General features: G+C 41.0%; 1 protein-coding gene and 1 long non-coding RNA gene across 2 annotated transcripts; both read right to left on the minus strand.

Moving 5' to 3' along the window:
• Positions 1-2,138: 2,138 nt before the first annotated feature.
• On the minus strand, positions 2,139-3,658 carry LOC148016878 (uncharacterized). The gene is made up of 3 exons (XR_015687935.1): positions 2,594-3,658; positions 2,435-2,503; positions 2,139-2,304 (listed from the first exon to the last, which is right to left on the minus strand). It is a non-coding gene; the product is annotated as an uncharacterized LOC148016878 (long non-coding RNA).
• A 1,940-nt stretch (positions 3,659-5,598) lies between these two features.
• Positions 5,599-13,558, minus strand: LOC148016879 (respiratory burst oxidase homolog protein B-like). The gene is made up of 14 exons (XM_087663316.1): positions 12,214-13,558; positions 11,907-12,069; positions 11,744-11,792; positions 11,519-11,632; positions 10,432-10,890; positions 9,572-9,958; positions 9,204-9,299; positions 8,967-9,082; positions 8,741-8,843; positions 8,320-8,556; positions 7,997-8,149; positions 7,482-7,610; positions 6,936-7,014; positions 5,599-6,541 (listed from the first exon to the last, which is right to left on the minus strand). The coding sequence occupies exons 1-14, from the start codon at positions 13,058-13,060 to the stop codon at positions 6,420-6,422; spliced, it is 3,054 nt and encodes a 1,017-aa protein (XP_087519442.1). The 5' UTR covers positions 13,061-13,558; the 3' UTR covers positions 5,599-6,419.
• Between the last annotated feature and the right edge of the window lie 1,105 nt (positions 13,559-14,663).

A 14,663-nucleotide genomic window follows, 5' to 3' on the forward strand; every position in this document is an offset into this window, starting at 1 on the left:
GAATGAGTATGATGCAGATGCATATGCAGTTCTATTTTGTTTTCTTTTACATGTCTCCTTAGATTATATTGCATATTTCTTTAGAGATGCAGTTTCATGTTTGGAATTCAAGTTGTGTGATACATTGCCATACATTAATTATGATGCAGATGCTAGAGCGTCGTCAACATGTTTCTTGATTATTGTTTCTACTCTTTACCATTGGAGTAGTGGTTAACTGATTTAGTCATGGTTCTATATCTTTATTCTTTATGATGTAGTATAGATGTCATTGTACTTAATGAGTTCTCAGCCTTGTCATGTTTACTTAGCTACTATTTTAATTTCACTGACACTTAGGACCAATTATGTAACTGCACAAGAGGACTATGAGTATCCTCGAGGAGCTCTACTCGTGGTAGCTCAGTGTGGCTTGTTTAGAGGTGCAAGGCCTCTGACAAGGTATAATTGTGTTCTTTGAGTTAGTCTTCATCATAGTCAATTGTTTAACTTTTCTATCGTTAGCTACATGCTTGTGGGTTCGATTCATGACTATCCCAGTCATCCACCAGGCTATGCCAGGTGTTAGGGCTCGGATTCCACCATGTATTTGCTATTTTATACCTTAGTATTTGTGTGCATGTAGGCTTGAAGGTTCATCATATGTAAAGCAGCCTTTATCTTTCATGTGAGTTTTCACCTGAAATACATGCACCTGTGTTGGTGATTAGACATTTGTGTCTTTTGAAACCCTGCATAGTGCAAAAAATGTGGATATGTCAAGATAGCACCAAATTCTTGTCGTTGATGTTTGATTCTAATAATATATGCTTGTTTCTTGAATATTGGTGCAGTCTACTTCAAGTTATTTGATTAGAAATGGCTATGATGGTGTAAATCTATGTGGTATCTTTCAAGATAGCAATTCTGCGCTGATGAATATGATATGTATCTCATGTCTATGTATTTCTCCTAAATATTATGTGTGTTTAATGACTGTGAATTCGCTCAAGAAGTTTCCTGCATCAATAGGACTGCTTTGGCAGACCGGTGTGTCATGTGTTTCTTTTATGTCTTTGTGGAGGCATAACACTGATCAATATCATTAATAATGTCATATGTCCCCATGCTAACAGTATAACCTAGAGAGCACTTGAAACCAAATATATAAAAGAATGTAAGACCCAATTCCAAAACACATATATAAATAAAATAACATGTACTTAGTAAGCTAGAAGAATATACCTAGAAGGATAGAGATCCTTGCTCCCCGAGGCACTGGCATAGGAGGCACGATAATTGTAGACTAAGGAGATGAAGTCTTTGAAATTTTTGGGCTACCAATGACTAAGAACTATTACTTCTCCACCTACACATTGGACTATCACTATTACACATAAACAAGAGAAAGACAAATGTAAAGCGTATCTTTAAGTATAACTGATGCCAAGAGGCATATTTCATGGTGGATTCCGTGCCACGATGGATTCCATGAGGTTTTATGATGGATTCTGTAAACTTTGTTGACCGGGGCCCATACACAAAGTGGATTCTTTGTGCGAGAAGTTGATGGGGACGCCTATCATTTTTAGGCGTTTCATTAATTTAGTGTGTACGTGGGTGATTCCATAGCGGGTGATTCCCCAAAATACATATTAAATTAATAAACGTTAATGAGTATAGAGTGCACACTCGTAATAAATTAAGGTTAGGATTGATTTCTAACCAGTTGATTTATTTATGTAGCTGAAGACTGCTAGGTATTCACTTTTGTCGGTTTAATTGTATTATTTTACTAACGATTGTGAATGCTTTAGTTGATGTGTAGAGATAGCAGCAGTGACGGAGGAAAGCATTGGAAGATAGCGTGTATTCGAGTTATCACTTATATTTTGATGGACACATACCTTAGGCATGGCGCCTATATTTTGTCGCGCCTATTTACTGAGGCGTTGGATATTTTTTTATTATTTTGTATGTGCATGGGCGCACGATTATGATATTTGTATTTGGACATTGTATTGGGTATGCCTGACTCTTTGGGCGCCTGCCCATTAGCTTTATTTCTATTTTGTGCTAAAGCAAACTCAAAAGCCAAAAGCGTGCTATTTTGTAATTTGGGCTATTATTTGAGCTTGAAGATGATTAATACAAAAAAATACATGCTTTGTGGAGCGCTCACACAAGGCATGGGGGGAGATTGCACCCAATTGGTCTCTTGTTCATGTCGTGCATGCTTTCTACCTTGAGTTTTGTGCAAAAAGTAGAGTTCTTTTGTTCTTGGGGACCTTCCGGCATTCACTACGCGAGCATACAGTGTCCGATCTACACACCAATAACATACAATTATATCTACACATAAACAAGAGAAAACTAAATGTAAAGAGCACCTTTAAGTATAACATAGAGTTGTATTTGCATAAAATGAAGTCTAATATAATCTGAGAGTCCATACCTTGGTTTGGTCTCAACTTAAGTGATAAGATCCAAACCTTCTGTGGCTTGAATCAATGAAAATAGGGTCCTACCACAAATAACAATCAAGAAAAGTGAATATAGATGCTCCTAAGCCCATTTCCAATGTTACTTTACAAAAATAGAAAAAAAAACTTACCTTGTAGCCATGGGGGGAAATTTTGAGGTTCTCTCTCTTGGAGGGTGTAGTAAAATCAAGTTTGATAGCCTCTCAATGGTAGTCACCAATGCATCATCAAAGAGCATCATGTAGCATTGCATGTCCTCGCCCATCTCCTCATGTGTCAAGCCTCGCGTATGTAGTAGTCTCCACAATGTTACCAATAATCCATGATCTCTACCAATGGATAGCATCACAGAAATCTAGAAAATGCCCCCCAACTAGAAACTTGTAGTCAAGAATGGATGACATAAAGATAGTACACAGCTCCATATATGTATATCTTGAATGTCAGTAGTGGAAATACTAGCATATTCTCCATGTTAGTCACCCTCTGAGAGTCACTTAATATGGCAATGAGTAAAATATTTCCACTAGGTTTTCCTTTGGCAATCTTTTTTATCTTTCAATTTTGAACTAGCTCCTTTTGTTCTCTTCTTACCCACTTTACTAGTGCCAATACTTCTTCCATACCTCTCATATTCCCAGCATAGTTTCCTTTGTATTTCTATTTTGTTCCACTAGATTGCACTTCCTCCTTGATTTTGATAGCATAGTGATTCCTTCTAATGGAAGAATTCATTAGCGTAGGGGCACATGTCTCCCCCTTCTTTGTGATACACAAGGACAATTGCAACTTACATGACCAAGCTCTTTAGAATTGTAACAAGCTTTATATTGTTCTCCCCCTTCTTCATGGTACATAAGGACAAGGCTTACATGACCAAGCTCATTAGAATTGTAAAATGAATTCTGTTATTCTCATCCTACTTGACACCTTGCATCTATTGTATACTTAGTCTTTCATTAGGCTAGGAAGCTTCTTTTCTATGTGCAAAAAGAGAATAGAATGTTCCATACTTTGATTCTCTCTTTGCACATAGAAAAGTAGCTTCCTCCAAACCATACTAGCATCATCTATGTTTGTGAGCTTTGTAATCCACTAGCTCCTCAGGCCTTTTTGTAGTTTTCAGGCCATGTACTCAACTAGCCATTCTCTAGCTACTCATTGCACCTTGTTACTAAAATTCTTCAGTGACTTGTTTTTCTTTATATCTCCCACCATACGTATGATCTTTCTAACTCTTGTGGGGATTCAAGGTCTATGTTTCATGGTCCTTTATGTATGGACTTCAAGAGTTGACAAAAAAAAAACAATCTTAAACTCTAATTATTCATGATCCAAAGCAAATGCACATGTGCACGCATGCACACACACATACAAATGCATATACATGTACATGCACACATTTACAATTTTAAAAGATTCACTATATGCATGGGAAAGTCTTTGGTGTAAAATATATTGGTCAACACATCATGGCTTTTCCAATTTAGAGGTCATGAAACAATATTTATATTGATCTTCTAAGAATTGAACTAATTATAAAACTCCATATCCTCTTGCAAGTTGAGGAGCTGTGTACATCTAGGAGAAAGATAGTGGATCTTAGAAAAATCAAAATTACCGAAGTACTAGAGTCAAAAGAAAATCCCTAGAAATCCCAATGAGCTAAGAATTGGCAATCTTTATGAGTAAGGATCTTTACAAGAACCAATAATGTAGTCGTCAAATACATCCATATGGCACCTGCCTACTCTTGATTTGAGCTACAAAAGGTTAGATTACAATCATGGCATTAAGCTATGAAACCTTTTGCAAGAATCATGGGAGTAAGCAACTATTCCTAAACAATGATGGCATACACAATAAACATTGGGAAAAGGCACTTGGTATCTTTTATCCTTTTGTATGAGCTGGCCATATATGTGATGAATGTTATAATCATGTACAGCTACTTGGCATTTTATGTGCATGCCACAATGTGTAGTAGGAGAAGAGTTACCAAATGTGTTTCTATTGTAATCCTCTTAAACTATAGATGCACTATTTTGACTTATCCGTCAAGCATTTGGATTTCATCTTGAGGATATTTCCCTTTTCATAATGGGTTCATAATGCACAAGATTTGTATCAATGATATTCCCCTATTCATAATGCACTCCAATACATGTTGGATGCAACTAGACACAATAAATTTTAGCTATATGAACCCATCGTTATTATCATCGTGAAGAATGTTTTGGATTTTCGAGATGTTGTTGAGATAAATCTAAAGGAGATCTTTTTGCCTCCTATGTGAAGGTGAGACAAGGGCTTCGACTTTGTTCATTTATTTATCTTATTATAATAAACTAAAAAGTGGTAACACAAAACTTGGGAGTCTAAAGGAGATATTTCTTGCCTTTGTGAGAATCATTCCAAGCTTCTCATGTTAAGTGAGAATGGTTTAGATTATGGTTGACTAACTTATTGATTATTTGTGAAAGAAAGAAAAGTTAACTCTATAACTTCTCATCTACTTTTTGTTGACTTAGAATCTAAGGAATTACTTGGAAGGAAACTTAATGTACTTAGTGGTCCACTTTAAGATGTGATGTGGTTTTTAGACACAATGTGGTGGGCCTCTTAGGTTATGTGGACTCCGTGTAGTAGTATTGACAACGAAAAAGAAAGAAATCTTTTAGTTTGCCTACGCTCTCCAAGAAAAGTCAGAGATATTTGTATTGAAAGATCAAAGTACTGAGAAAAGTAAAAGCTTCAAAAGCTTTGACCAGAGCTCACAAAAAGGGAGCTTTTTTATAAGTGGTTGGGGTTGGCAGCAAAAGATTTGGATTGGAATGTCAATGTGAGTACAGACTAATGATCATGCCCCTCTGCTTTTCTGAAAGCTATTAAAGTTTCATGTTTAAAAAACTTGCAAAAGTTGGGAAAAACCTTTGTGAGGTGAGCAAATTATCTTCATAACCTTAATGAGGAATGCAAGAAATGGGTGACTTTGTGAAGCTGGTTTAGTTATATTGAAGGGAGGGATTATTGAATCCTTAAAGAAAATGTGTAAAAATTCAAGTTCACAATTTTACAAACTTGTAGTATTTCATTTTTGTAGAACCAAATATATAAGCCAAAGTGGGATTTTTTTTTTTTTGGTTGCCAAAATTGTTAATTTGAGTGAGCTAATATTAAATTAATTTAAGGTAAAGGCGCATTTTTAAAGATGTGGTTCTTAAAGCTGAGATTCTACGCCACCGAAAATGTCAATTCCTATTATTTCTAATTTTTTATTTTTATTTTGATTTATCTAAGTTGGGTGGGTTGCGCGGTCACGATGACAACCGCATACGTCAGCACGCGGCTCGCATCTCCCCACGTAAGAAATCCGATGAATTTATATGTTAGCTGGGAGATCAACATCATGTAACGTAGCGGCGCAGCCGGGCTGGCGGGTCTCGACTGTCCAGCAACGACTGATACATATAATAATCGATAAATATCCACCGCCTTCGCCAAGATTTGGAAGAAAGATTTGATCAACGTTTAATGTTTGTGTACAGATTTAATCGATCGTATGTCGCAATCGCGTCCTCCTGGGGGACTGCGGTGGATCAGCCTGATCAACTTTTCTAACCTTCTCTATATCATGATTACCATCATGCATCACCAGCAGCAATCAGAGCTCATAGCAACAGCTGGCAGCTACAAAATAATGATTTTACAACACTGCCTGCATGAGATCTGCGAGTCGGCCGCTGAGGCTGCACCACCGCGTCGAGATCATCGAGTGGGCTATTTACTATAATTGTTAGCCTCGAGGTGTTGTTGATCAAGAATTGATTGATGATCGTGATAATGGGCATGTGAATTATACACGACGCGCAGATCACATGTAATTAGGCAGGGCCATGGAGGTCATAATTAGTCATTAGGAGATGCGGAAAGACAGGTTCTGGATGTAAGATGGTGTTAGAAGTTCTCTTTATGGAAGTCGAATCGAGTGCCGTAGGTCGTTGAATACTTGCCGTTGTACTCTTGCGCGAGGGATCGCAATTCTTGAGCCAGCACAGGAGCGCCGCAATAGAACACCCCTGCCATCATGAATCATGATTAGCATCCCCCACCAACATTAGTAGCACGTTCTTCTTCATGATTATAATAATTATCATGACAATCATGATCGTCCTCATCATCGTCACTTACATTAGAAAAGGCAAATCAAAGCCACACTTGTATCTTTGCTACTATGCCCCTCATGAGGGCTTATTATCATCATCACCAACATTAGAAACTGCACATTGGTTCTAACTTCTTACTATATATATATATATATATATATATAAGCATTACTATATATGAGCATCACTAGCATTAGGAAAGCCACATACATACAATTACTAGCATTACTATATATGAGCATCCCTAGCATTAGGAAAGCCACATACATACAATTACTACTTCTTGTATAGGGTTTATCATTGTTACCTATCCTAGCACCTTTATGGTTGGCAGCCATCTTTGAGAACACTTTTCGCCACGATGGTCTCCCCAAATGTGTCCGCACCTGCCACACCACCAAACCATAATTGTTAGCCTTCTTTTTTACCATAGAAAAAAGAAAACCTCACATGGGAGTAAAAGGTAAAGGTATGTACTAGGCATTTTGTAGAACATTCATGTGTGATCTAGGATGACCCTTTGAAGGACCACTATAGTCTTCATTGGCATTTAGTATTTGGTGAAAACAATGTATATATGCATATATTAGAAAAGTCTTGTGAATTGTGACAACCCAAACAACAAAGTAGATTCACCTAACTGACCTGTCCCTTTCAACATAAGAACATGCATTGTTTATCTTCATACACAATGCCAAAGATGCTCAACATGCCTCCAAGATCCACCTCCTTTATAAAAAGAGCTCACCTCTATCGACCCACACGTGTTGTAAACACATAGTAGTGAATTTACATACTTGGCTAGGATTTTGTCAATTGAAGCAATTGATATGGCATGTAATGAAATAATTACCCTTGTGCCAGATAGAATGTCCACCCCATTCTTGGCTTGATTTAAGGCTTGTAGCATGGTGATGAGAGCTGATCGAGCATCTCCCTCCTCATATACGCTTGTCAAGTAGTTGTGCAACTCGATAGCACCCTAGTGCCATTAACCACATGTTACAAAATAATCGCAATTAGCTTTGAACTTGCACACATACGCATGTGTGCGCAAGCAAACACACACACACATTCTCTCTCTCTCTCTCTCTATATATATATATATATATATATATATATATATATATATATATATATATATATATATATTGATGATGTGCAAAATGAGTTGGGAATCCAATTTTGTAAGCTATATATTATTGTGTGCATTATATCATAAATTTGTAGTCACAAGGAGACATGCGTATGCGTGTGCGCGTACACACACACACACGAGTAGTTTCTTTCCATGTACACAAACATACATTAAATAGGCACATACACCCACCAATTAATTGTAAATATACACACACGCACATCACACACCTTTTGATCATACTCAGCTATCTCATTCATGACTCCCTTGAACCAATCAAAGGATCCTTGCTCTCTTGTCACCCAATAAAAATGGGCATGGGCGGTCTCTGGTGCTTGATCTGTCTTCTTCTTTCTCACATGGTCAAGTAATGGGCTAGAATCCTGAAAATGAGGAAGCAAATTATGCTTAGCAAAAAAATAATGTCACATAATTATCATGAGCTAATATGGATTAGCTACTTCCAATTAGGAAGGCACTAATTTGTGCTAAAATTTACAAATAACACATGGTAATCTCTATAAGTTTGGTGCTTGTATGTGTATTTGAACACCTGTAATAGTTTCATGTTGTTGATCATGTCCTTGAGAATGCTTATGAATGGGGTGGCCCCAATGCCCAGACCTACTAGGAGTAGGACATCATATTTCTTGTAGTCCTGGGCAGGTGCTCCATAGGGCCCATCGATGAGGATGCGGGGCATTCGCGGACCAGCCCCTTGGTCATGGTCACCACGTGCACAGTCCACCCGCAATAATCCACTCTTGCCCCCTATTGGTGGTTCACAAACCTGGTGACATGATCAATGTCAAGTCTTTATCATAGAGAACATTATGTGTCATGCTTCTTGAAGTGTGAATCACATAGAACATTATGTGTTATTTTCCTTGAAGCGTCAATCACATAGAATATCAATGTTATTTTTGGTGGAAAAGATCCACACGCGATGGATGGGCTCAGGTATGGAATATCACCTCTGAGAAGACCCTTTTGAGCTCTTGTGTCCAATCTCCTTGAGTGCGGATGTGAACGCTCAAGTAGTCATCAGCCGGCGCTGAAGTGATTGAGAAAGGGTGCCTGCAATATATGTGATTGTTTTAGGGCACAAAATTAGGTGAGTGATGCGAAAGAAGAGCCAGATTTTGGTAAGACTGATCCAGGAATAATATAGAATAGCTGCTGTTGCAGTATCAGACCTACCATTCGAAGGGAGACACATCAGGACACTTGAGGAACATGTATTGGCCGCTCTTGTACTTGAATCCGGGAGGCTTGTTCATGTGGAGAGTGAGAACATTCCCAGGATAGACTGCAACCTGCGACACATTGATGTCAAATCAACGAATCTCTGAACAGAATGTTGGGGTCGGTTAGTCAGATTGTGAATGGCGACATGATTTAGTCTTAAGAAGTACGATTAATGCCATGAATCTATACCTTCAGGATATAGACACCTTGATAACCAGACCTGAACAGCCTTAGCATGCGTTCACCTGCATAGATGCAGATAGGGACCAAGAGGTACATCCATGTCTGATAGCAAAGAAAGCAAGCAGACGTACAGAATATTATTCAGAGTGGTTGGCAAGTTCGTGATCAGAATTAGGGTTTAAGTATCTGCTGAAAAGGAAACTGATGATGATACTAATACAAATTAGCTGTAATTAAGCAGTCCTAGTAACTGAAATTAGAAAGAGGTGATGATGAGAGTAAATTAAGCTGACATAATAAGAGCTAATCGTTAGGACAGTGCAGCTTGCATGAATGATGATGAGGGACTAATGGAGCCAAGTATAATAATTTACCGTCTTCTGGTACCACTGATGGGTGAGGAAGAGGCGGATGCCATGGATGACGAGGCAGACGTACACGATGACAAAGAGATGGTGGGAGTACCAGAAGGCATTGAAGCCAGTGATGCGGTGGAAAGGCCTGGGGAGCTTCACCCGGTTGCGTCTGAACCAGCGCGTGGCCAGCGTGAAGGCCACCGCCATCAGCACCACCATTATCACCCCCGTGACCCCCTCGATGCTTACCACGAAGTAGCCATAGCTGGTGGGTTGCCTACCCCCGAAATCGTCCGCAATCGGCCTGAATTTGTCCTCCGATGCGCTCAGGATTCGCGGGAAATCGCAGGCCAGATGCACGCCTCCGTGGATGATCACCCCACCAATAATGGCTACGGCAATTGTCTGCAGCAAGTGTTTTGCATCACCATCAGTCAGCTTACTCATAGGAGCATTAGAAGATCATTAGCAGTAAGTAGATAATTCCCCTAAAAGCATCAACATACAGTAACAGTAGTATAAGAACTATTAATAATTAAGAAACATCAACATAATCATCTTGAGACGTTAATTAGATTTTATAAGCAGATGACCACCTCGCAAAATCACTGATGATAAGTTAACCATAATTCGGTATTGCCACTTGTATCATGCTTCCTGAATTATTAATAATTAATAATATGCTATTAGACACTCCGAATGGCGACCGCGGGATTCGGCACTGTCCTGAAAAGAGATCCCACTGACTCTATCTTGCTTCATGAATGATCAAGCAATAATGTAGTCATTGATGCAACATTTCTGCAATATGCTGGTCGATATGAGATGATATATTCGTGGATGGATGGATTAATATTACAACAGCGACTGCAGCTTACCTTGTGGAAGTTGAGATTGTCGTCGAAGGGTACGATGCCACCCAACTTAGTGTTTCGGAGCCAGGTGATGGTGTTTCTGCAGACAGGAAGGAGTATGAGGGCCATGTTGAGCTTGAGGGTCTCGGCGGCGCCCTTGGCGGCACAGACGCAGTAGCCCATCACCTGGAAGGCGGCGCGCTGCCGGTACTGCACGAACTTCCAGGCGAATAGGCCCGCCATGGCGGCCACCCACAGGCCCACCACCCACACTCTCTTCCAGTTGTCCAGCAGGTAGCCGCGCGTCCTGCGAGCCCACTGCGTGACCAGGTTCTGGCTCCGCCTCTGCGCCACCAGGTTCTGGCTCAGTGCCTGGCTGTAGCTGCTCAGGTTCTGGCTGTGGTTGTACATGCCGTTTGCGCCATGGTTGCCACTCATGCTGCTACCCGGCCCTGGCAGAAACAACGATTCCAATTGCCATATCTGCATGCATGCAATGTTCATCATATTAGCATTTCCACTATTCTTGTGTGTGTGTATGTGTGTTATAGATGTTCCAAGAGCTCATTATCTTGGTCCCAGTAGCAACTCATCACTAGTCACTTCAGGTTGCTTAATCAACCCTTGGTTACTTATCAGAATAAGTTTTTGATATTTTCCTGTGTGGGAACAAGGGTTCTTTTCGCTTGTTTTTTCCTATGGGTTAGCATTATGAGCTCTTTCAGAGAGGCACCACATATCTAGCCAGATGTGGTTAGGAACAAGGGGTTCAACATCATGAGGTTCTTCTGAGAGGCAATACATACTTAGCTACGTGTGGTCAAGGGTAAGGGGCTACCTCGAGAAGCCCCCCTACACCTAATCACTATTTGTATGCGATCCTCCCCACGGGCCCCTACCTCAAAATGCACCTAGCTGAGTATACAATTTCGCAAAACACTTAACTAAGTATACAATCCCTCCCTCGTAGAAACTCATGATGTTGTTGTAACTCGCAATGTGAGAATTATACGGTGGATTTGTCACAATGTGAGAATTATTGTGTGGATTTGGCTAAAGCTCCTTGTGTATGTATAATATATGTAGGCCGCGCTTTATGGATTGTGCCCACCTCAATGTATTCCAAGTGATCTGGATCCAGCTCCTCCATGATTAGGGCCGCATACTCTTCCGCTTGCTCTTTCAACCTCGATAGCTTGTTCGCAGAGGCACTGAGCTTGATAAGCTGGGGAATCATGTTTTGATACGGGAGCAAAATCAGCAACATTGTACAGCATTCGGTCATAATTAACGATCGTCATGGGTGATTGAAGTGGCAATAATCTAGATCAGTTACCTCCTGGATCTCGTCTTGTGTAATTCTCCCATCTGCATTTCGGTCCACCCTGTCATACAAACCCAGCTAATGCCAGTATGAGCACATATAAATGTACAATTTACATGGCTCCATGCTGCATGCATATTGAGAGAATTACATTAATCTTCACGACGGAATTTACATGGTAAAGAAGAGCTGCAGCCGGTTGTCGAAGCTCTGATCAGTAAGCTCCCGCCAGTAGTCCAAGAGCTCATCGCGAGAGATGCTGTACACTGCTTGCAGCCCTCTTTTGCGAGCGAGGGCGTCGAAGAGCTCCCCTGCGAACTCCTTCGAATCCTTCATACCTGCAACCAGAGAATGCTTATAAATGCTTCGCTATGACATTGAATCGACACAATATACAGCTTAGACGTACTCAGTCTGCATGCAGTTCGATTGACTAAGGTTATGGTGTAGTACATGTACTGCATATAATTAAGCTGCCATACCTATGCAGGCACCAAAATCGGCCCTGGCTAGCGTGCCCTCGGGAGAGGCAAGGTCGTAAAAGCGAGTCTCGACGGCCTTCCACATGCGCTCGTCATCGGATGCGGTTGCCTGAGTGATAAATCGCAGCCGTTTCAGAGCTTGCTGTGCCGCAGATTTTGTCCTGTCCAGCCTTCGCCGAGCCATATAATTAGCTGCATTAGTACTCCTACTGCGCTTCGACATGCCGCTGCCATGATAGCTCTGTTGACCACCAGCTGCATCAGCTTGCGTTGCGCTGCTACACAAGTCATGGACATTGTTAATTGCATGTTGGTCACGATCTACAGCCGGGGTGCTGCTGCTAGCCGTGCTGTTGATAGAGAGCCGCTTGATCAACTCCTGAGAGAAAGCCCGGATGCGAGCTGATGCAGTGCGCGGCCCAAGGCTCCGCGAGCCTAGTCTCAAAGACCTGCTGGGGCGATACACAGGGATCATATCATCATCATCATCATCATCATCCGCGCCAGGAAAATCACTCTTAGCGCTTGTTCGCCTCTCAGAGTGACCATCACTATATAATCGATCATGATGATGCGCAAGAAGCGTGGTCTCTGCAGGATCCTCGTTTGAGGTACTCGTAGGGACGACACTTCTCACTCTAATGGCATCATCATGGACGTCCAGAGTCACTTCTACAAACTCTTCCTCCTCCTCTTCTTCTCCTTCCTCCTCTTCAGCATCTGCTAAGTCATTGCGTTTTTCCTTGTGGCGTGCTAGAACATGATCATCAGGTAATCCCGATACATGCAGATTACAGCTAGCAGCACCATTAATGACACGTCCGTTGATGCCCCCAGCCGGCCTCATGAATGCACTACTTTAGCAATTCAGTGCCTGACAAACCAAAGGAAAATTCTTCGAGGCTGGACTTCCGCAAGGGCTGAGAGCTAATATGCGTGTAGTGTGTATGAGAGAGAGAGAGAGAGAGAGAGAGAGAGAGAGAGCTTGCAACTCCTGAGTTATGGAGTGCCTTAACTAACTAACCAAGGAAAATTCTTCAGGGCTGGACTTCAGCAAAGAGTTTGAGAGCTAATACGAACGAGAGAGAGAGAGAGAGAGAGAGAGAGAGAGAAGCTGTGCGACTCCCGAGCTATGGATGGCCTGTGATCAAGATAACGAAGAAAATTCTCTCTGATCTGTTTTTGTTGTTGCGATGAATCTACAATACACTAAATATATATATACACATACACATTCTGTAAAGGTAACAGCTGATTAAGACTGTGATGAGCCCCTTGAAAGCGCACATGGTGTTTTCCTACGAGGATGGAGAGGTTAGTCTGAGCTGCCACCCACCGTCCTCCCTCCAGGCTCCCGAGTCCCTCCCTCCCTCCCCCGCCGCCCCCCCTCTCTCTCTCCCTCTCCCTCTCACTGAGTGTCTCTCTCCCTCTGATTATTAGGCAGCATAATAATAGGTTTTTGGAAAATCTATCGCTTCTCGTTGGATCTGATCTTGATTCTTGACCTCTTTTCGAGCGAGACACGTTGTTGTCTGAACTCGCAAGGAAAAGAAAAAGGAAGCCCAAGCCCTCCTTTCAAAAGCTGCATCGACGGCATGCATTCCTTCCCGCCGGCCATCTTCTTAGCCTATCGATCTTCAGTTTGCCTTGCCTGTCGCTTCATCAGAGCTGCCATGGAAGCTCACGCTACTCCCCAAATAAACAAACAACCAACTGTACTGACCGTGCTTTTCTACAAGTCAAAACATGGTAGTTCTTGTTTTGAAAGGTCCAAGTCTCATCCTCTGCGGGTGAGGTCACATTCCCTTGTACTTCTTATGGCCTTAGTCGCGTTAAATACATTGACAAACGTCTCCACATTAATTATGAGCTTAGAGTATGCTATATGCACAAATTCTGGTCAAGAGTATTGAAAACTTTGATTTGCTAAGACTAGCCAAAGTATGCATTGCACCACAAATTCTAGTCAAGAGTAAGGAAAACTTTGATTTAATAAGACACCTGTGTATGGAAACTCTAGTCAAGGTTAAAGAAAAAATCCGAGTTATAGAGCCAAGATTAACAAAGTCTTACAATTAGAGGTTGGTTTTAAGACATTGTATAATAGTTTGAAACTAATGGGTCTTACATTCTTACATAAAAAAGAGTGAGTGAGGGATGCTATGTATCATTTACCATGTTTCTTAAAGAAAAGTCAAGGATTGAGGAATTTACAACATGCCCCTAGCTAGAGCTCTTTTTGAGTGTCCTACACCTTATGTGCACAACCCTAGCTAGGTCTCATAGACAACAAGTGGAGTGTAGAACCTCTAGTAATAAAGTTCTATATCTAGCCTTATGAGCGGAGACTTGCGTTACTAAATGTAATCATATTAGATGCATTAGAAAACAACCCATAACTTCAAAGCAAATTAATACTTTCGCGCACTTCAAACATGTAAATCTAAAAT

Source organism: Lygodium microphyllum, chromosome 22 (assembly GCF_053477565.2).
Source record: "Lygodium microphyllum isolate KBCC chromosome 22, Lygodium_microphyllum_v1.1.10, whole genome shotgun sequence".
NCBI classification, from domain to species: domain Eukaryota; kingdom Viridiplantae; phylum Streptophyta; class Polypodiopsida; order Schizaeales; family Lygodiaceae; genus Lygodium; species Lygodium microphyllum.

Bases quoted from the DNA above. Each gene is read 5' to 3' on its own strand.
- LOC148016879 (XM_087663316.1), bottom strand. From the start codon at position 13,060: ATGAGGCCGGCTGGGGGCATCAACGGACGTGTCATTAATGGTGCTGCT. The intron at 11,793-11,906 runs GTAAATTCCGTC...TTTGTATGACAG, and splicing joins CTGCAGCTCTTCTTTACCAT to GGTGGACCGAAATGCAGATG. The intron at 8,844-8,966 runs GTAGGTCTGATA...CATATATTGCAG, and splicing joins GATGTGTCTCCCTTCGAATG to GCACCCTTTCTCAATCACTT.